General features: G+C 43.7%; 1 protein-coding gene across 4 annotated transcripts in view; it reads left to right on the top strand.

Moving 5' to 3' along the window:
- Positions 1-1,098: 1,098 nt before the first annotated feature.
- CDK6 (cyclin dependent kinase 6) overlaps positions 1,099-22,601 on the top strand; it is a 132,795-nt gene continuing 111,292 nt past the window's right edge. Inside the window, exons 1-2 of one of the 4 annotated variants that reach the window (XM_085227442.1) lie at positions 1,099-1,397; positions 2,945-3,417. In XM_085227442.1, coding sequence (XP_085083568.1) covers positions 3,185-3,417 — 233 coding nt within the window. In that variant the 5' untranslated portion in view covers positions 1,099-1,397; positions 2,945-3,184. Of the gene's footprint in view, positions 1,509-2,944; positions 3,418-22,601 lie in introns of all 4 variants that reach the window. The other 3 variants (XM_085227441.1, XM_085227439.1, XM_085227440.1) reach the window with 3 other exon arrangements.

The raw sequence follows: 22,601 nt of genomic DNA, 5'->3' as shown, positions 1-22,601 counted from the left end.
TATCTCTATTTAAATATTTAGTTTCTGGAAATCATACAGTGTATGATGCCATACACACAGCACACATTCTGAGTTACAAACCCACTGAGTTAAATTACATTTCCCATTTAAAGATATCTGGATCTGCTCTCTCCCAGTTCAACCCTGACAAGGGCTGCACCTGAAGCCACCCCTGGGCCCTGCCATGGGCTGGAAGGCACAGAGATGGCAGTGAGGCACTCCACGTGTGCGCTGCCCCATGGAGATGGAGCAGATTGGCAAAGTTTTGCCATTTTTTTCTGTGGTGCATTTTAGTACGATTTGCAGGTGCCAGTCCCATAAGGAACACGCTCGGGTTGTGAGCGCTTTGCTGGGGGGGTACTACAGCAAAACAGTTTCTTGATGGTTCCCAAAAGCATCATGCATGGGTGCCTAGTGAATAGAAAAGGTGGCGGGAGAAGGAAAAAAAGAAAAAGGAAAAAAAAGAAAAAAGAAAAAAAGAAAAAAAAGAGAAAAAAAGAAAAAAAAGAAAAAAAAGGGGGGGAGAAGGAAAAAGGGGAAAGGGGGAAGAAAAAGGGGGAGAGAGGAAAAATTAAAAAGTGATTTTCTAGGGGAAAAAAAAAAAAAAAAAAAGGTTATTTCCCAGGGAGGAAAAAGCCCAGCGCCCAGCACGGTGATTTCCAGCGTCCCGCGTGTCGCGCTGCTCGGGGCGGCCGCACCGCACCGCACCGCGCCGGGACCCCCCGGGGCGTTCGGGCCGCGCCGCGCCGCGCCGCTCGCCGCGACCCTTGCGGTATGCGGGCGGCTTGGCAGGGGCAGATGAAGGATTTCATTGAGTGTGAAGACAGAGAGCAGAGACAGAAAGCAGAAGGAGGCGGCTGCAGCCTTTGTAGTCGGGGAGGAATGCGGAAATGTTGAAGCACTATGTCAAACTTTTTTGAAACGGGGTCAAGTCACATTCAGCCAGCGTGGGAAAGCAAGGAAGAAAAAAAAAAAAAAAAAAGTTGAGGAGAGGGGAGGAAAAAAAAAAAAAAAAAAAGCAGCAGCGAGCGCGCTGCCGCCGCCGCCGGGCTGAGCGGGGCCGGCGGAACGGAGCGGGGCGGGCGGGCAGCGGGGCCGCTCCGGGGCGGGCTGCGGCCGCGGGGCTGCGGGCGCCTCGCAGGAGCGGCGGCGGCGCTCCCCGGGGGCCGCGATTTTCCTTTTCCCCGGGCGGCCGGGGGGGTGGGGTGGGAGGCGCGGGCCGGGGCCGAGCGGGAGCTGCCTCCCGCGCCGAGGGGCAGCGGCGGGATGCGGGCCGGGGGCGGCCGGGCGGCGGAGCAGCTACCTGTGTGGCCCGGGCGGCCGGGACCTGCCGGAGACATCGCCATGTGAAGGGGCAGACCCCGGCCGGCTCTCCACCCCGCCTCGCTCAATGGGAGGTTTGTTTTAGGGAGGACTCACCCCCTCCCTCCCAACCCCCCCACCCCCCCCAAGGGCTGAGGGTTATTTGGGGAGCCGCCGGCGGAGCGGGCGGCCGCGGCGCGCACCAGGTAACGCCGGGAACCCATGTGCGGCGCGCGGCCGCGGCCCCGAGCCCACGCGCGGCCGGACCGGGGGCAGCGCTGCGTGCGGGGGGCGGCGGGAGGGCCCTCCGAGGCCCCGAGCGGACGGCGGATCTCCGCGTGCCCCCGCATCGTGCGGAGCGGCGCGGTGCCGAGCGGGGGGCCTGGCTCCCCGCCGTCCCGGGGGAAGGCGGCCGGCGGCGGCGCGGCCGCGCGAGGCCAGGCCCGCCGCCCGCCGGAACGCGGCCACGCACACGCGCGACGCGCCGCCCGCCGCCGGGGGGCGCCCTTCCGCCGGGCGGGGCGCGGGGCTGCGTGCGGGGCGCGGGCAGGTGTCCCCACGGCGGGGGGCAGCGGGGACGCGGCGCGGGGGGAGCGGGGCGCGGGGCCGCCTCGGGGCGCTTCTCTCGCCGAGCTGGGAGGCGTGAGCGGCGGCCGTGGGTGCCGTCAGGGGATCCCCGATGAGCTACCGGGCGCCTTCGTGGTAGCACGGCGTGTAGGGGGCTGCAGCCCCCGGGGTCGCGGAGTCGGTCCGTTGATAATGAATGGGCGAGGAGGAAAGGAGAGGGCTGGCGTGCTGCTGCTGTGAGCGGCGTTTGCTCGTGGCCGCGGCGTGGCTGTGGGGGGGAAGCTGGGCGCAGGGGGAAGTGCCTCGGCACCCGGCCCCACGCAGTGCATGGCAGACGCGGCTCCGGAGCACGGCTTTCACCCGGCGTCCGTCCTGCTGCAGTCAGCTGGGCGCCACGCTGTGTCCTGCAGCCGCAGCTCTGCAGCCAGGGCCCATGCTCGATCGTAAGGCTGCGAAGGGGCATGTGTCTTTCCTCTAGCAAACAGTGCTCAGAAACATTCTATTATCTTACTGTATATATGTGGAGATATATATATGCACAGTTCTCCACGAGGCAGGAGCGCACATTCTTGTATTCTTGCAATGTGTAGCACAGGGTAGCGTAACTCCAGGCTGGAGCCTCTCAGTGCTACCATTTGCACATGAGTGCTGGCTGTACAGCATGGGATGTGTTTCAGGGACTCCACCATGTGATGCCCAAGGAACCTTGGAACCCGAGGAACCTGCCATACTCTCCTGGCCCACGGGTGTAGAGATTCTTCTATCTAATGGAGGACACCACCCAGATCCCTCAGAGTCACTCTCTGCCCATTGCTCAGGAAAACCCCATTGCTTGGGGGAAGCCCATACATGCGGTCGCTCTGGCTGTACTGCAGCCTGGGCACACTGCAGATTGTGTCAGCTGTGCAGCGACACTGCCCAGCAGCCTCTGGTTCACATCTTCCTTTGCATGTGCAGCTATCTGCGTCGTGTTAGCATCATTTTCCCAGTTTTAAGCCACGCAGAATAACAAAGTGAACAGGAGCACAATGGCACTGTGTTCTAACTGCTCTCTCTTGCTTGGTCTCTCTTCCAGATCTAGCTGCCTTCACACAGACCATGCTCCCAAAGGCTGTATGATCATTTCTGGTGACCGCCAGCGGAGGCTCACTGGGGCCCGTGCAGCAGAGCAGGAGGCTGAGGGGTTCCTGCTGCCCCTTGGGCAGAGATATCGGTGTGTGGCCGACCCACAGTGAGGTGCCAGCTTCAGAAGCGATCAGAGACGAGAGCCGCCGTGAGGTGCTCCAGATCCAGGAGGAAGCGGAGCGGCGGCAGCATGGACAAGGACGGCACCAACCTGGCCGACCAGCAGTATGAGTGCGTGGCTGAGATCGGCGAGGGAGCCTACGGGAAGGTGTTCAAGGCCCGCGACCTGAAAAATGGTGGCCGCTTCGTGGCGCTGAAGCGGGTGCGGGTGCAGACCAGCGAGGAGGGCATGCCGCTGTCCACCATCCGGGAGGTGGCCGTCCTGAGGCACCTGGAGACCTTCGAGCACCCCAATGTGGTCAGGTGAGGAAGCGGGGCCTGCTCTGTGGTGTGTGCGCCGGGTGAGTGGTTTGGGCGTGTGGAGGGCCGGGCAGCCGATGGGCTTTGTGGATAGAGAGAGAGCTCGTCTGTGCACATGGAGTGTGGTTTGAGGTTTCGACAGGCCGTGGGGCTGTGCCAGAGCTCACCTCATCCCCGTGCTGCCTCCCACACACACAAACACCCATCTCCAGAGGCATAGGCGTGTGACACAGTGCTGGGATGGATGGCAAGGAGCCCCATACACACCATTTCCTCAGACGTGATAGGGAATGAAAACCCAACAACTCCCTTTGTCCCAGGTATTAGCTCTGACAGCTGCTGTTGATTTTTAGCAGCTCTATTCGTTACCCAAAGGTAATGGTTGTAGCGTTAGTGGGACATGCATTCCACTTCTTTAGATGTTTTTATAAATGTTTGCAGATTATTATGTTAAAGAGGAGGAGAAGCCTAAGACTGAGCTTTACAGGCCTTGTGACTGACTGCTGCTTGTTGGTAAATTCCCCAGGAGATACTGGTGGTGCTACGAAGGGTGCAGCAGAATGAGTTCTGGCCTTGCTTTCAGCATGGTGGCGGTGGCACCAGGTTTCCTGGCTGTTGTGTTGGTAGCGTAAGCTCTGAGTGAATGAGCTTTATTCTTGGGCTGGTTCCCCATGCTGAGACTGCCTCGTGAGCATCTTTATTTGAATGTTACGGACTTTAAAAAGTGTACTTTGCTTTGAGATACTCGGTTGCATCGTCTTGCTGATGACACTGCATCAATAGAAATATTCCTTACTATATGTATTATTTTACTCGTACATTACATAGTAAAAGGGAAATATTCCATACTTCGCTAGTGCCAAGCCTCTTTGAGTCCTGGAGAAATAGAGATGCTGTGGTGACAGGGGTGGCTGTCAGACTGGCTTGTAGCTATGGTCACCATATTTGTCTTAGGGGCTGAGATGAGGGCTTTCATGGTAGTAAATGGAGCAGGACAGATAGGAAAGGGAATAATTAAAATACGAAAGTGAATAGCTAGAAATAAGTTAGTTTTCTTTCATCTCAAGGCAATGTAATAGAACAGTCTAATTTCTGAGCAAACTGAATAGGCAAAGAATGTTTTATGAAGTACTAGTCGTGGAGTGGGATGTGGTTGGAAGTTGTAGGCCTCCTTGCTATATCTGAGCAATGGGATGATGTCTGCAGCTCACACTTCATCAGCGCTGGTCAGAAAGATTCACTATTTGCTCAGTAACCATGATTCTGACGGGCACCTGGTAATGCCAGAGGCTTAGTGCAAAAACTGCAGAACTGGAGGCATGTTAGTGTGGGCAACATTTCGTATTTGGTCAATGAATCAGGTGGACTGAAGCACCCAAAGGCCTTTCTTGGCAATAGAGATTACCAAGAGTTCTTAAAATCTCTGAAATCCAGTCTACTAATATCAGAGAGTAGATGTGGATTTAGATGCGCAAGTTCAGATATTTATTTTGAAAATTGTAAGCTTTCTTTGGGAATGATTAAAAGAATGCTTATGAACTTTGTTTTATCGCTGAGATCTTTCCATATGACGTAAAAGACTTTTTGAAGTGCTTTCTAATCCAGAGATCAGAACGTAAGAGCAATTTCAAACATTATCTCTTCTAAAACAAGAGAAATGCTTTTTAAAAGTAACCTCTGTTGTGCACACTTTTAATCAGTAGAGCACATGTAGCTGTAAGTAGCGCTTTGGAGTGGTTGAAATTGTATCCCTATAATGAAAGGTTATTTGAAAATATTTAAATCATGGCCAGATTAGTAAATAAAAATAATGGCAAATGCATTGTCTGCGTACTGGAGTAGGAGGTATGGCGTGTTCAGAGCACTGGGACAGCCACATTAATATTTGAAGCCAGATGTTTTGTAAAGGGAACATCTATTTTCTGAATGTTACAGGCAAGTAGCCTGAGAGAAGTGAGTGAGCGATGCAAATATCACATCAAATCCGTCAGCTCTGAGTAAAGGCGTGTGGTCCGCGAGTTGTTCAATACAGACAGTCATTCTGTGAGTCAAAATTTAGACAAACTACCAAGAGTTGAGCTGTATTTGACCTGTGCTGCTGAGCAAGTGTGGTGATGGTACTCTGTATCAGCTGGCGGCGGCGGCAGAAGCCACGAGCTGTGTCATGTTGTGCTGAACTCAAAGGATAGGCTCGGGCCAGCCCCGCGAGCACTGTAAGGAGCTCAGCCCAGGGCTGTCCTGTCTGCATGAAGAGATGGTGAATGTGAAGAGCGGTTTGGGAAGGAGAAATCCCTGGTACTTGCTTAATAGAGAAGTAGCTGCATGGTTTTGCTGGTGAGTCTTGATGGAGAGCCAGCAGAGCTCCTGTGGCCCAGCATTGGCCTGCTGGGCATGGATTCTCTTCTTTAACATCCTGAGGAATGGCTGGTGCCAAAACTGGTCCCTAATGCTAATGCTTTTGATAATGGAGAATGTTCTCCATAAAGCAGAAATGACTAAAAAGCATATAATAATTTTAAACAAAACGTTTCTCATATTTTTCCATGCTAGTTCTTGCTAATTATGTGAGGGTTTGTTTCGTGTCCCTTCTGTCCAAGTGTCTGGTTTCCATCTTTGCACCATGCGTGATGCATTTCTTACAGAACCACTGTAGGTAAAAAATTAGGTAAGAGCTAGTGCCAGGATAAGGCAAGAAGATGTGCAGGGTGAGAAGCAAAGTCTGATCTTCAGCAGAAAAGTGGTGGTAGTGAAAGTCTCTGAACTGTTAGCTACAAAGGGATTAAGGCCTAGTGGACTGACCAAAACTTTTGTAAGACTAACAAAAATAGAACATTGAAAGATATGGGAAAAAATGCAGTAAAAAGGATGATTGCTTTGCCCTTAAAATATTGTCCTGATCACATTTGGCCTTGTAAAAAGCCCCCCATCAGGACACTTTACACTATTCCACTTGCCTTCACGGAGGGTAAATAGCCAGCAAAAAATAGCCAGTTTTCAAGAGTAAATGGTAATGTGAATTGTTCAAAAGTGAGGAATGTTGTAGGCTATGAAATGTTCTTAGTAACAGGAGGATGATTAAGGTGCTCACCTTTCAGATAAAAAGTAATGCTTTATTCAAGCTTTCCTGTGTGCAGTAGTTAAATCTGGCTAAAATTGGTCCTGTACTTATGTAGCTCGATGCTGTTCTCTTTGGGAAGAAATGAAATATATGTAGACAAAGGACAGGCCTTGCCAGGAATAAATGACATATTAGATTCAGGAAATTCCTGTATGTAAAACTGGGAGTATTCCCTGCTGTAATATATCTGTAATTTTTTTCCTGTGATTATATTGCTAAATTCAGCAATATATTGTGTTCATTTTATATCTCTCCTGCTGATAATCAGATGAATAATTTTCCCCTAATGTTAATTATCCGTCAGACTGTGAATTTGCACCCTAGGAAGATGATATACAAGACAGAATACTGTAATTCTTGCAGTGCTTGATTTCTAACACATATATGTAGGTAAATACATTTAACAGTTTGAATAGTGTTAAACCATAAGCAAATACAGCAAACCTGCAAAGCTGTATTTCTTTGCTTCCTGGCTCTTTTTTTTTTGCAGGGGAGGGAGGATAAATCTGATTTACCATTTCTAGTAAGTCTTCTACTTTAAAACAATCAAAATTATATTGAATGTAATCTATTATAATCTAATCTGGTCTATTATGTTAAAGATAAGTGTCAGAAATCTAGCTGTTCAGGTTCATAATTACCATCTAATAAGGAACTGAAAATCTTATTTCTCTTCTTCCTGTTAAGGAAGGGTAATAGGTGGCCCAGGTAATTGACTTCTGTTCAACAGAGTGATCTGCCTAGCTGGAAGCATAACTCCATTCCTCAGACTTTTTGGTACGTGGATAAATGTGTGGGAAACCCAATAATTACAAGTGAGGGGGCAATTATCCTGTATTCAAAGTTCAACATTACTTTACATGCAGTGAAATTAAAATGACACTGTAGACATTTGTGGTAACACAACACCATCATGATGGTTTTTCCTAACATTTGCAATCCGGTGCTCTTATCTTTTGGGTTGCACTTGAGAGCACTGTGGAGCCTATCAGCTGCTTCTCCGGGAGGACACCTGGCTGCCCCATCCCTTTGTGCCCAGGCACAAAGACCTGCACCTGAGTGCTCAAAGCTCCCAGAAGTACACTCCAATGGCTTGGTCCTTAAAATTGTTTTGTGCTAAGACAGGAAGTATCCTTTTCATAACAGCATCTTAAATTTCCCCATCTAGCTCAATACGGAGAGCAGTCAGAATCTGAAATAAGTCACTGATATAAAGTAAAGCTTTTGGAAGGTAGTTTGCATTTTTTTGCTTGTTCAGTTTGTCAAACTGAAGTCCTATTGTAACTTACAGTGGGAGAGGAGTTTCAAAATGCAGTAGCTAATTTTGTTTCTCTTTTCAGTTTGTGGCAATGCTGATATTGGCTGCTGTCTTTTTAACTGTGCTGTTAAGAAGTTTAAAGGGTGATGTTCTCAAAATCAGTGAGATGTTCCATCCTGTTAAGTGAAACATTTCTATTTTAGGGGGTGTTTCTCTCCAGTGAATTCTGCTTACTTCCTTACTTCCTTTTTCTGCCAAGCTAATGTTAAACTTTTAGGGTATGACATCATTTCTACAGATCAGTGGTGTGCAATACAATTTATTTGCGTGTAGCAGCACTCATACACAACTGACAGACTCCAGGAGTGGGTACTTTCCCATTGCTAGGTATGGGGATTATCTTGTGTCCTGAAAGAGTGAAATGAGATGTAGAGATGGGGTGAAGCAGAAGAAACTGAACTGGAAACTTCAAAATTGCCAAGTTTAAAGGAATTAATGTGGCAGATTAGTCTCAACAGAGGTGGATGAGTAATGGGAAGGAAAAATTGAATAAGCCTCAGAGTCAGCTTTAGGCTAACACAAACAAGATGGTCTTCAAGGCAAAATGAGAAGATGGGAAATGCCTTGGTGAGAGGGAGGCACTTCCAGGCTGGGAAGCCCTCAGAGATGGCCCCTTTGCTGTCCTGCCACAGCTGGGAGCCACCACGAAGGCACTGGAGAAGGGGCTGTGACTGGACCAGAGGGCTTTGGTCTGCAGGAGAGCGAGGGGAGCGGTGTGGCCGGTTCTGAGAGGGGCTGGGCTGTAGGTTGGGTCTGGAGAAGTTTCTTAAATTGGCCATTGTGAAATGGCTGGACATGAACTCTGGCCTCTCATCATCTGCTTGCAACACTACTACAGTACACAGAATAAGGGAAAATAAGAAGTTATATTCTTTCTGTCCATCTGCATTGTTAGTAATGGATGTGATGATTTAGTGTGAATGCGTGGTCTGCCAGATACAGGACAAGATAAGAGTACGTCAGGAAGGAAGGATTGAATATGGAAAAGCCTTTTAAACCAGCTTCTGGAGTGAATACAGGCTTTCTTCAAAAAGTATTTTATCTTACTCTGAATCTAAGCTTTTTATAAAAAACATGTTTCCAGTCTTTGTGTGAGTAAACATTAGTCATTTTAGATCATGTACAGAGCTCCCTTCCTTCTCTAAATCTGTGGTTGGTGTGTTCTTGCTGTTCTTGGAGGGATCTGCTTTTGCTAGGTGCTGCCCAGGATGAGAAGCAGCTCGTATGGGCACAGCCCAGCCTGCCGCTGCCCCACAGCAGGCATCCTTCCCTTGGGTGCTGCAGTGGGATATGGGGTTCAGCATCAGCCACAACAGGCAACTGGGCTGGGTCTCTTATTTGGGTCTCAGATTTGCTTCGTGATACCTCAGAGCACAGAGCAGAGGGTGCCAGCACTGCGCTCTTCCCCGGTGGCTGAAGGAGAGCAGCTGTGACTTAGCAGTGTATGGAGGGATTCACTCAGGTACCTTCAGTGGGTTTTAAGCAATTGTTTGAAGTTTAGCAGATATACATTATCAAATAGAAAATATGCACTGGATATTCAAAAGCTTTCCTAAATAGATTCCAGAGACAAAGCGGTGACTGGGACAATATACGTAAGAGCACGAATCGCAGGTTTTGCTCCATATGTGTAATCTGCTTGTTCTCCATTTTTGCAGAATGAGTGGATTCTTAATGAACTAACATATGATCATAAGGTAACTGTGCCCTTATAAATTTGTAACTAAGTTGCATTTTTTTTTCAAGACCTTAATTTCTCCTTCTGAATCAGTTCTTCATGTATTTTTCATATATTCTAAAAAAATATCTTAAATTGCAAGTGCACGTACACCTTTAAACTGTAAATCTACTAATGAACAAACTGATTTGGAATTTTCCAAGGGGTACAACATAATGTGCTTTGACATTTTTATTTGGGAAACCTCCGTCTGGGAGGGGTTTGATGAGAAGATCATCAAAGAGTGGAAATGTGACGGTTGACTTCTGTAACTTTCTAAATGCCTGTTGCATACCGACTATTGTATTAATGTTCCTATTTATTGATTTACCCAAATGCTTGGAAAATTTACTCCATCCTTGGGAGGTGCTGGCAAGAAAATATTCCTCTAATCCTTTTAGAATCAGGTGATTGTGCTTTCTGGAGGCAGATCGAAGAAGATGCTATGTAAATAATAAGAAACTCTATTACGTGAGGCTTTGGATGCATTTCTAAGGATAGAAGAAGATGAATCTTCATGCTGTGAAGCATCTCATGTAATTCTAGGACTAGATGGTGATTTCAGATACCTAAGTAAAGGGTGTGCTTGAATGTGCCAACTTGCTGATAGTGGTAGAGTTGCCTTGGGGTAGATTTCCCATGGCACACCTAGAAAACAATTTACCAGCTTAGCAAAACGTTGCATACTGTCTTGAAAGCATTTATTTGTAGAACCACTGATGCCACTCTGGCTTCTCATTAGCAGGTAATTGACCTTCTCTTAGCAGGCCAAAATAAAAATAACTCAGATATGAACTCATCTTTGCAGGAATTTCCCATGTTCACTGACAGAAAACTCAGTTCTAACACAGATTAATCATACAGAGTTTAAGTGAAACCTGTCAAGTTTGGGCTTTTGCAACATTAGTCAGCGCTAAATGTTGCATGTTGTGCTAGAGACAGAGAAAGGAAGTGAGAAATAGGATGGAAAAGTCTATGCGCTGTTTTTTCTCTCTCTCGTGAAATTTTGGCTACACATTTAATATCTGTTTGGGAGGTGGGCAAGATGAGAAGTAACCCAAGGTGTCTGTTGCTGTTTAACAATTCTTGAGAATTCCCTTCTTCCTGAAATCAGTTAATTATAAACTGGGAATTTCAGTACTTTGTTCACTGTTTCTCAAGAGAGCATATTTCTAGGAGCTTTCTGTGAATGTAATTCTGAGCCGCACTGATGCTTTTGTTTCTCTTCATCTGTGGAGCCAGCGCTCTACTGTAAGGACAGAATTCTATCATTATTTTTTTTCACATTTGATGTGGTATTTTGCATACAGCTGCAGAGTAGACAGTTACCTTTGAAAGGAACATTTGGCTGGTTTAATTTGATTAGAGCAAACCACCTCAATCATTTCTGAACTAAGACCGTTTTCATTTTAACTTGGCAGTAGGAGCTGGGAATGTACTGGCAGCACTCAGATGTTTGGGGGAGCACCAGCTTGGATGCACAGCCAATGCTGAAATGAAACAACCCCAGAGGGCTCTGCCCACTCTGCCCCTTCCCCTGAAGCAGGGGGGCTGTGCAGCCAGTTCTCTGAACATACACCTATTATGGCAAGGAATGGTGAATGTTTCTACAAAAAATGGGAAATGCTAAGCTGGCTAAATGCATAATCGCACGTTTATTAACAAAGATGTGGTATTGAAAACATATAGAATATGAATATTTTTTTATTTACAAAAAACTTCAAATGCTGTGGGAACAGTATTTTTAGTAAATTTATGATAAAATCCAACATGCAAATAGAAATATGGTGAATTTCTGATAGCTTAGTTATATTAATTCTGGTACATGTTCGTAAGGTTCCCCCAGTCTATCCTTCTGGTTTTGGTTTTCTATTCTTCTTCTTGTTATAAAAATACACTGAGATTTTTTTTTTTTTTTTTTTTTTTTTGTGTGTGTTGCACATTAGAGATTAAATTAGATTCTTCAGGTTTACAATATTAGCTATTATATGTGATTTTTGCTTTCCAGTTGCCCTCACTGGTGATCAGATCCTTTTCCTAGAAAAACCCTTGTGGCTGTGTAGAATCTCAGCGTGGTTCATAATAAATGATAGCCCTTCAATAAATTATTGCTGGGTGGATGGCGTTCTCCAGAAAAGAGGATTATAATCTTCAAGTGCTCTGATTTTGCAGTAGTAGATCATCACATATAGAACATCTTAATCATAGAATCATTAGAAACTTACAGTTCAAAGAAGACCTTCACATTATTGGAATCACAGAATCGTAGAATTATGGAACGGTTAGAGTTGGAAGAGACCTCTGAGGGCCATCTAGTCCATTTCCCCTGCAATGAACAGGGACACCACAGCTAGATCAGGTTGCCCAGGGCCTGATCCCATCCTCTCCTTGAAAGTATCCAGGGATGGGGCATCAACCACAACACCAGGCAACCTGTTCCTGTACCTTGCCACCCTCAATCTAAGATTTTTTCCTTATATTCAACCTAAATCTACCCTCTTTGAGCTTGAAGCCATTTCTCCTTGTTCTGTCACAACAGACCCTGCTAAAGAGTCTGTCCTCTTCTTTCCTGTAGCTCCGCTTCAGATACTGAAAGGCTGCTATGAGATCATCTAATGGCCATCTCTTCTCCAGGCTGAAGAGTAGCAGTTCTCAGCCTATCCTGAGAGATTCTTGTGTTATGCTCAGAAGAGCAAAGTATACAGTGAACTGGTGGTCTGCATGAGCAGCCTAATGTTCAGCAGTGATGGGGCAATTGCGTCCACATCTTCTAGCTGATTAGAAATGCAGTTACAAATCTAAGGCTTGACATTCTGCTGGTGAAGCTGAAGTTCATAAAGCTGCAGTGTTTTATACCAGCTCTGGTTGTTGAAATTATAATTTCCTCGTATTAAGATGAACAAAAACATTAGGACAAAGAGTTTGTGCAGAGGTGTCCCACCATGCATGCACACTGAGATGTTACCATTCAGATTTTACATGTCACAAGTAGGCAGTTTACCAAAATGCTTTGAGATGTAAAACCAGTTGTTGCATCAGGAGGCTTTTCACTGATATGTACTCAGAGTTTCTCTTGATCTCCTCCCAGTTCGTTCCCTTGTAGCACTGCAGTTAATTCCCTTGTTCGTACCCTCTGAAATATTTGATTCCTGTCTCAAGCGATTAATACAACGTTGTGCTCAGGCTAGAACTCCGGGTTACATCACAAATACAATCATTTAGGTGCTATGTATACATCTCCTTACTTCAAGAGGGAACACTTCCATACATTTGCTGTACATTTGAATGAACGTTTGTGTCCCACTTGTTATTCATTAGCACAGCACTGGAACAATTAATTTGGATTTCCAGGTTTCTTCCAGACAGTAGAAGTTAAAGACTTGCGTTATTTTTCTCTAGGAGATAGGTTTTGAGTTGAATCTCATTTTGCTCATTTTATCTGTCATCACACTTTGTTTGCATTTGTCATCTTTATGACACAGAGGTTGAGCAGCATCTGCAATTTTAATTAGTGTGTTGTTTATCCTTAGATAACCTTCTAGATCACTAATGGAGATAGGCCTACCCACCAGTCTTTGCGGTTTCCTCTTACACATCTCTAATCAGTTTGTTGCCTTACTGTTGTCTCTGCTTTGTATAAACTGCTGAGCAACAACTTTTGATCGAAGCAATAATACTCATAGCAAGATGGGTTTGAATCGGTGCCTGTGGTCTGAAAATCGATATTAAAAGTCTCATTGGTGTGGCATTCTTGGAAGGGACTTGGAAGGGCAAGGCAGTGCTTCGTGAGAACTGAGCACCTGTATTTCTTCATTGTGCTGAATCCCTTTTCATCACACTGCATTTATCTTTGTAACTTCGTTTGAAATAGCGAGAGGGTTAGCTGGCACTGCTTGCCTCTGTGCTGCCTATTGTTCATGTTGTTTCTCTTCTTCAGAAATCAATTTTTTTTTTTTATTTTTTTACATCAGGTTAAAACATCTATAACATATCACAATTAAATGGAAGCAAAGCTTTATGTAATAGTGAAAAGACACAAACTCCAAGAATTTGGAATTTAACTGCAGGAGAGCTGATATAGCTCAGCAGAACAGCAGCGGGAATAGTTGAGGGTTGAAGAAGAGTTAGGTGACCCATCTGACTGAAAATTAAGGATGAAGTCTAGACAGGTGAATGTCTCCTTAAAAGTCATTGTAATTATACTGGAATGTCCCAACCCAATAGGAGGATATTGTGATGTCTATTAAAAAAATGTACTGCAAACACTGCTTAGTTCTCGATAACTTGAAGTTGAGCATGGATGAGGCCATACTGCAGAAACAAATTTTAAGTCCTGCAGAGTAAAAGTAAATGTTCTGCCATCCTCTAGTACCACTTTTCATAGTAAAGTGGGCAAACAGGACAAGGTTTAAAGCCAAATTTCGCAGACACCTTCAGTGAAGCAGCTGTTCCTGGACGAGAGTGCACTCTGCATTGTTGGGACTTCTGATAGGTGGTTTAAAAAATTCATTGAGACAGAAAGGCAATGGAGCCATAATAATTAAATGTGGTATTTTGGAGAAAGAGATGTTTCCCAGACTTGCTGTAATACCAATAGACTTCAGAAAAGAGAGAGTAAGTAACAGGAATTAAGCAAAAATAGAACCACTGTGGAAAAAAAAATGCATAGAAATAGTTGGATTTTACACGGCAAGTACTTAAACAGAGATCTGTAGCAGCACATACTGTCAGTTAGCACATCTGCTTGCCCCCGTTATACTCTGTCCAGCCACTGAAAATTCTAGCTATGGCTTTGGACCTGTAGACTCTCCTGGGTGCTGGTTGGATGCTTTAAGTATGCGTATGCCTCTTTGGTTCCCCCAAATCTCCAGAGCGCTGGATGATATCAAAGGCAGGAACTAAGCTTTCTCAATTCCTTTCATGGCTCTGCTCCAGTATATCATGATGGAAGCACAGAAGGTGTACAGACCATATGTAAAAACTAAGCCAAACAAACAACAACAACAACAAAGACAACAGGAATGCAAGATAAGAATTCTGAGCAGACATTTAGCTCTAATCATTCAAATATGCTTAGTAGTCCAACCTAGTAATGTGGATTTTCTCCATAGTGAGTGAGAATGTGTTTTCTGGCAGTATTTCATCTCACTCAGTATCCACACTTGTCCTGGAGCAGCGTAAATTGCCCTGTGGGAACAACCATCCCTCCCCGTTCACTGCAGGGAGAGTTGAGGTGACTCCATCAGAGCGGGCACCCAACAGGAGCCTGCAGACCCTCGGTGAGATACAGGCCAGCTTTGTAAGTCTGAAGGAGGAAAGCAGAAAACACTAGTACAGAAATTGAACGGTAAATCGGAGAAGTTACAAAAGCAAATAGGAATACAGCTGATGAGTAAGGGAACAAAAATCTAGCACTGAAATCAGAGGCCATTTGGACTGTCAGAAATTAGGAGAGAATTAAGAACGCAGTGTTACAGCATATGCCCGGTATATGTACTGTTGATGAGGGTTTGCACAGGATGCTTTTTTATCAGTTAGCAAAAGCGATGTACTTCCAATAGCAGAGATTGGTTTTCTGTGAAATGTCCTGATTTCAGACAGCCTCCTTCTAGTTTGAACGTGGCATCAGAGAGCTGAAAGGAACAGGTTGTAGCTGGAATGGGTCATCACTGCCTGCTCACCTTGCGCACAGCTTGAAGCTCCAGCAGAAGCCATTTTGGTCAAGTGCTGTCAGTTAATCTTTTGCAGGAGGAAGCGCAGCTGTAGAGGTGTTGGAGTAACTCAGCCTACAAGAGGCTTATGGCATCTTTCTGAGACTTCTCAGATGTTTTTATTTCTTATTTCTTCTCATTTCCCTTCTCTCTGCCATAGTGGCCTGGTACAGGATACAAAGCGGGCTAATTATCTCACTGCTGATAACGTTTTGATGTTACGCGTTTTTTTTTTCCTTCATAATAGTCTCAAATTCCTTTTGAAAAAATTGCATGATTGTACAATTGCTAATAGCTGAAGAATTGTGGTATCTAACCCATGTTACAGTTCACTTACCAAGTTCTGAATTCTTAGATAGCAGTGATATTGTACCTTTATTTCTTGATATAATTCTTTTGGAATTTTAAGTTTGTTTTTTTATTTGTTTTATCCATAAGCTCAAAGCATGCCAGCCTACACTGCTGGGTAATAGTCTGCAAAATTAAAATCAACCTACTGTGTTAACAGATGGTGCTGCTACGTTTTTTACTGGGTGAAAATGCTTTATATCAAGTGTTTGTCAGAGCTAGTTCTTCTATAGCTTGAATCACAGGGCTTGAAAACAGATTTTTTATTATTGAACTGCTAAGATAATGTAATTGTCTTATAAGCAAACTGTTTTATTAAGCTGTTTGGATATGTGTAATTATGTATGTGGGTATATGTGCAAAAGAAAAAGCAAGAACATTTCAAAATTTTACTGCATTTATGCCAGGAATCTCAGAACTATTGGTTTGTTACATGAATGAGGATTTTTAGACACGTAGAACTGCAGTTAGTTTTAAATCTGAGCCTTAAAAGTGGCTGAATAGTTTTCTTTTTCAGAGTTAAAAGAGAAAAATGGAAAGGGGATGAGGGCAAGCCAGACAAAGAATTATCGCAAGATCTAATTGTTTTTAAAAAGTTGCATTACATCGAATATTGAAACTTGGAACTCAAGTGCAGTCTCACTTCTAAGCATAATAAAATAGTAGATTTTATGAAATGTATTCTGGAAAGTGAAAACAAAAAATTATGAAGCCTGATGTGAGTGGCAAAGAGCCCAGGCAGTATCCAAAGAGTAAACATGTAATGGCTTAACCTAACTGGGGCACAGCCCATTCCAGCAAGCAGCCGAGCAGGGGATGGCAGTATTGAAAAGCAGCAGAGCTCACTTTTGAAACAGATGGCTTTTTTCTTCTTATGCACACCACAAATATATTTTTAAGGTTTTAGGGAATATTTTGGTGGTGGGATTATGTGTATCAATATTGACCCTCTTGTTATGTTTTAGAATCTTGTAAATTTACGGCCACTTTGATTGCTCATCTTTCAAGAATGAAAATACTGTCTTTAAATTGCTTTATTTATTCTATTCCTCATTCATCTCAGAAAATGTCCTTTATACAAAACTATTGCAATGTTATCTTTTCAGCTATGGAGGCTCTCCTTAAAAAGACTGTTGAGCTTTTGAAATGGGTTGATTACAATTTGCTGAATGGACACAATTATCGTGGCTTTTCTAATACTTTGATCACTGTCATTCTCACAAGCCGAAAAAAGTGCTCTTGTGATGGGCTTTGGAAAATCTAAATCTGTGTCACCCCTCTGGGTGAGGGAGAGCATGGAGAATGCACTGCGCCTACGTCATAGCCTTATGCTATACAGAGGCATTCATGGAAAAGAAGGCTGCTGTGTCTTCTTGGATTTAGCAACAAAAACTCTCTCCTGTGTGTATTTCTTCCAAATGGTCTTAAGAGGCAGCTATTTCTCAGTGAAATATTTTCATAATTCAGAAAAAGATTTTTATTCCAGGACACATAAATGCCAGCTGTGATGTTTTAAGCCCAAGAAATGCCTGCGTGAGCAGTAGGTAAACCAGAAATTTTGAATTTTCTTCCCAAAAAGTCTTATCAATTCTGATAACTCAGAAGGCAGCTGAATGGACCTTTATAAAAATACGAACTAAGTCACTTCTAAGTGGAGACAGCTGGGGTCTATTTAATATCCTGTGTAAAATGGTCGGGGTCAACTTCCTGGAATAACTGAGGAGTTTTATTTCACAAATATCTCAGTGCTGCAGAGACCTGAGGTGACGGTGGGGCTCTTGAACTAATATGTGCCACAAGGAAAGGGATCTGCAGCCATAACTCTGCATTCGGAGTGGGGTGGTGGGAAGCGCCCAGGAGCCTGGGATGTGTGTATATTTGGTGTGAGTATGGGCACTTATTAATGTGTGCTACAAGTCTCATGGTTTTTTTCCAACCCTATATTTGTATGGTTTAGAGATCAGAGAGCTAGTGGAGAAGCATTGAGAAGTGGCACGCTGGACAGTAAGTCCATTCATAAATGCAATGGCCCAAAATACCTAGCTTCCTTTGTAATTTGGGAAATTGGGTCCTGTATTTGTTCATTTATCTTGATGCTTGCACAGTGTCTTCTTTCCCCTTACAGTGAATGCAGACATATCCTTGCTGTCTAACATTGTGCATTTCCTTGATGTATTCCCTGTATCTATTCAATTTATCTGTTCTGGATTCCTTCAGTTTAGAATCTTATCTTGTAATTCTTGCTATTCAGTTGTATATGGGTGAAAAGATGTTAGTGTTTGTAGACCACTACCGCTGCTGAATGTTCACCCCCACACGCAGAAGTTGCATGATATGGCAGTTAATATAAACTGTAGTCCAGTGGCAGCTTAATTATAAACCTGTAGTGCACTAAGCATGAAAACTCATGAAAAAAAAACCATACGCAAAAATTGATGTCTTCTATGGCTAGCTATGTCAGAGCATGAAAATTTGGCCTTTCCTTGACTGCTTATTGAAATAAAAGATAAATTGTAGGTTAGATAAGAGCTAAGAGGGAGACAGGAGAAGACTATTAAAGAGAGATAAAGGATGAAGTCCTGAAATGATAATTATGTGGTTGCTTCTGTTAGATAGAGATGGGATTGAAGTAGATATATCTTGTGCTTGGAATAGGCAAGCTGAGCAAGACCAGAAAAGGCTATTGTAAACTGTGCTGGGGGCTCTGTGTGGCATGTAAGGGTACTGGTTTGGTCACCTGTTGCAAGGCTCCATACCATCAGCTATATTTCAAATTTCTGTGCTGGTTCTGAGAACTGAGCTAAATTGGATGGTGGGGTTTGGGGATGGATTTGGAAAACATTGAGGAGCAGGAAGTTCCTCCCTCAGCCATCCTTGTCTCACTATCTGCTTAGCTTACTGTCTCTTGATTTATTCTTGGAGTAAAAATAATTACATGAATAAAACAATTCTTAGAGGGACTGGAAAGAATCAGAATAATTTTCATCCACCCCAGTATTTTTCTGAAGTGGAAAAGGGCAAATCGTGTAGGGACTGCAGTAGAGACCTGAACGGATAAATGAAGGCTGGGCAGCTCTGGCTTGTTTTATAAAGACCGTAAGTAATCTGCGTCCACTAGATTCAAGTCCACGCAGCGTTGACGAGCAGATGTGAGGCAGCCCTGCCTCCTTCCCGCAGATGCCTACTGGCTGTGCCTGTGCACCAAGCCAGCGGGGAGCTGCGGGGCCATGTTAGCGCTGCTGAGCCCCGGCCATTACGCTCAGCCCAGCTGACACGGGCTGGGGGCCAGTGCCGAGCAGGCTCGTTTGCTCGCAGAAGTTGAGTGGACGTACCTTGTTTTCATCTGCCTAAATGTAGAAATGTTTTAGTGCTCTGGGAACCAGACCTTGTTTTGCAAGATTTATTATAGCTTGCTCATTCCTTTCAGAAATGTGAAAGTCACGTTGTTGCAAAGCATCCAAAATACAGTTTTGTCGTGTATTTACATCTGATGTACGCCGTCATTTACAAAACACTGAATTTATTTCAAAACTCTCCATGCATTTAACTGTAAACCCTAATCTCATGCTGCTAAAAGACACCCCAAAAGAAATAGCTGCTTTTGCCTCAAAGTAATAAAACAGTCAAATAAAATTTATTGCCAGCTCAAAATGCTACTAACACCTCATTTTTATTGCCAAACTCTGCAAATAATCTTTAATTTGTTTTCTTTTACATATGTGTGCAAGAGCTTAAAGGAAATACTTTAAAAGCTGCACGATCTGTAGAATACTTTGCTCAGCGTGCATTAATCCTTAAATGACTGGCTCATAGGATCACGTAAACTGGATGCAAAAGGAAACATGTTTATTAGACAACTACCTGGTGAACTGAAGGGTGAAAGCACCTGGGAATCTTACAGCAATTGACACTGTAGTTTTCTTTGCACATGCTAGGAATTAATTTTAAAATAAGACAGCTTGTTAGAGGGAATGGCATGACAACCAAGGAGCCTGTATGGCCACATGTGAATGCCTGTGTGTGAGCAGAGCGGGATGCAAACCTCTCTGAGGAGCAGAGTATCCATGAAGCCCACTTTTTAAAAAGCTAGTAAGATGCAGTGTCTTAAATGCTGATGAAATGTGTAAGGAATTTGCATGCTAATGGAAACGGGGATCCCTTTTTATGTAGCCAGTGTTTAAGAGCAATTGCCTCCTGGCTAAATTTATTAAGCCAGAAAAATCTTGTAAAATTTCTATTGAGGATTTATTGGTCCCATTTGTTTCTTTTCTGTACAACATGAATATTAAACTCAACCCTGTGAGTTTTTTCACAGGTGAAACTCCCTTTCAAATTAAAGGAAATTCTGAACTCATGCCAAACAAGTTAAATACATCTACTAACTTCATGAGGCTTAGGTAAAGGCTCTTGCATGCTGAGCTTTTTAGGACTGATCCTGGTCTGTGGGGCTTGAGTAGGTTAAAGATGTTGAAAAATAGCACTGCAAACATCTATCGTACTTTCTATTAAGTTCCTCTTGAGAATAAATGTTTTTAAATATCTGTATCATCAATTGAATGTAACCTGGAATCCTAACAACAAAAGTCACTCAATTATATTCTTCCTGTGAAAGAGTCACGCTTCCTAAATTCAGTTGAATTCAGGTGTCTGGTTTGAATTAGTCATATAGGTGTCTTCTGTGGCAAGCAGGGAGAGACCTTAGCCCTTCTCTCCCAAGTTGTTCCACCAATGCACTTATTTCACTGGAATATACAGAGATCAATGTGTTACATTCAGGCTGGCCACCAGATCCCTGAAGAACCCCATTACATGTGCTGTACATCTTCCAGGTGAGGTCACGAGAGAGATCCATGGGCTCAGCTGGGCTTCTTATGGAGATGGATGACACTTGAGCCACCTGGAACCGTCTGAAGATGGATAGCCAACAGCCAATACAGCTACCTTCAGTTGAGTTAGGTGCCTGCATGCCTTGTAGCTGGGTGCCTCTCAAAATATTAGACAAAATCCTGTTCATTTTTCTTACCTGTGTGAGCAAATGCCACTGTCTTTTGACTTCTGGAAATAGCAAACAATGCTGCTTACTTTCAGGCAGGTGGTGAGGTGGTTCCTGGCACGTTGGTGGTGACGGGAAATGAGGCAGTGCCAGTGGAGGTCACTTGTGTTCACTGTGCTCCTTCTCAGGTCTTGCTGAAGTAAGTGGAGGAATTCCCTTTCTCTTTAGCTGAGGCTAGTGCATTGAGTACTGCGGTACACTGACTTCTTTGGAACAGCTCTGGTGTCGAAACATGATCACAGTCACTACTCCAAACAAGTATAGCCAAAATGCAGCACAAACTGTCTCTCTAGTTTAGTGTCTTTTAACCTAATGCAGGACAAACGTGTTTTGAAATTGAAACACCTTTTGAATATTCACCTTATCTATAGCCATATGTGGCAACTATGTGTGCCACCTTACCCACCATGCTCGTGTTGCAAATGAGTGGATATATCTGATCTGTTTTCAGGAAATTTTGAGCAGTGCAGCACAATTAGTTCTAGGGAATCTATAAGCAGATTCTTTCAACAGATTTAGACATGTTAAATTTTGTTTTTAAGCAGTTTAAGTAACTGGTGATAAATTGGTGGTTTCCATTTGTCAGATAAGTGCTTTTGTTATCCATTTGTGTTTTCTAGTCCTTCAAGTAAAGTCTGAGAAAGTGGTGGTTCACAGTTGTGCTCATTTCAAAAGTTAAGGAAAAACAAATATTGTGAAGAACTGTATGCAGTAAATCATGGAAGTCATTTTCAAAGTATAGCAATGTGCAGAAATTGCCTTAAGTAATACAGCTGGTAAAGAGTTAGGAAGGAGACATTGGTACAGACAGATAAGGACACTGAGGTAAAAGAAAGTGGCTTACATGCAGTACTGCAGCCTGCAGAATTGCCACTGTGTGAATAGGAAAAGCAATACCAGGAGCCACAAATAGCGGCCATCACAGTAGGTGAATGTTTAAATGGCATACAGGGATTTATATTGCTCCTGTTCGGGTAGTGACTGGCTGCATGTAAAGAAGAGAAAGATGACATTTCTTGACTTTTTGTCTTTTGTTCCATATGCATGGACAACTAACTCTTTTTCTTTTTTTTTTTCCCTTCTCTGTTTTTAGTTCTGAAAAATTCCAAGCATATACGGGAGACTGAGCTTTAGACAATATGTGCTTCCTTATCATAGAATCAGAATCGTAGGGGTTGGAAGGGACCTCTGGAGGTCGTTGAGTTCAACCCCTTGCTAAAGCAGGTTCCCTGCAACAGGTACCATGAACCAGGTACTTATGTGTACCATAGACTGATTGCATGCTGGATGTTAAGCACTGCCTAAGTTCTTCAATAGTTCAGGGCAGGTGAATCTTACAGGACACAGATATATGATAAGTACTCTTCCTTTTCCTCTGCACATTATTGTCCTAATTCCAAAATAGTGTTTTTGTTCTGACCAGTCTAAAAATATTTCAGAAAACACTGCTTCAGACTTGTTGACCATGGTGTCGTACCAATGAACAGACAGGCTCTGTAAAAAAATTTGCACCTCATTTCCCAGAGTTGTGCTTGCTTCATTCTCCTAAAAAAGATTTCTCTTTGATATAATATTATCTTGAGATCCAAGAACATTGTATTTAAGAAAGGATACATAATAATCAACCCCAGATATAAATACTGGGCAAGGCAGTAACCATTAAATATTTCCGTTTTACTCCTGTATTTACTAATTATTTTCTTTTTAATACATGGATATGCAGCATGTTACATTGAGGACATTACACTACACTACCTTAATAATTCCTTGAATACATTAGAATGATATGATTCAAAGAATTAAAAAGAATGAATTTGATTTTTCTATCAGGAGCTGTCATTACTAATCTTTGTCTATTTACTTTGAGTGTATCAATTTTGTCAACTTTAGCCAATTGACTCTTTTTTCTTTTTTTTTTTCCT

The sequence above is a fragment of the Meleagris gallopavo genome, chromosome 6, assembly GCF_905368555.1.
Source record: "Meleagris gallopavo chromosome 6, MGAL_WU_HG_1.1, whole genome shotgun sequence".
NCBI lineage: Eukaryota > Metazoa > Chordata > Aves > Galliformes > Phasianidae > Meleagris > Meleagris gallopavo.
The sequence above is the reverse complement of the archived record's forward strand: the minus strand, read 5'-3'. Positions and strand labels throughout refer to the sequence as shown.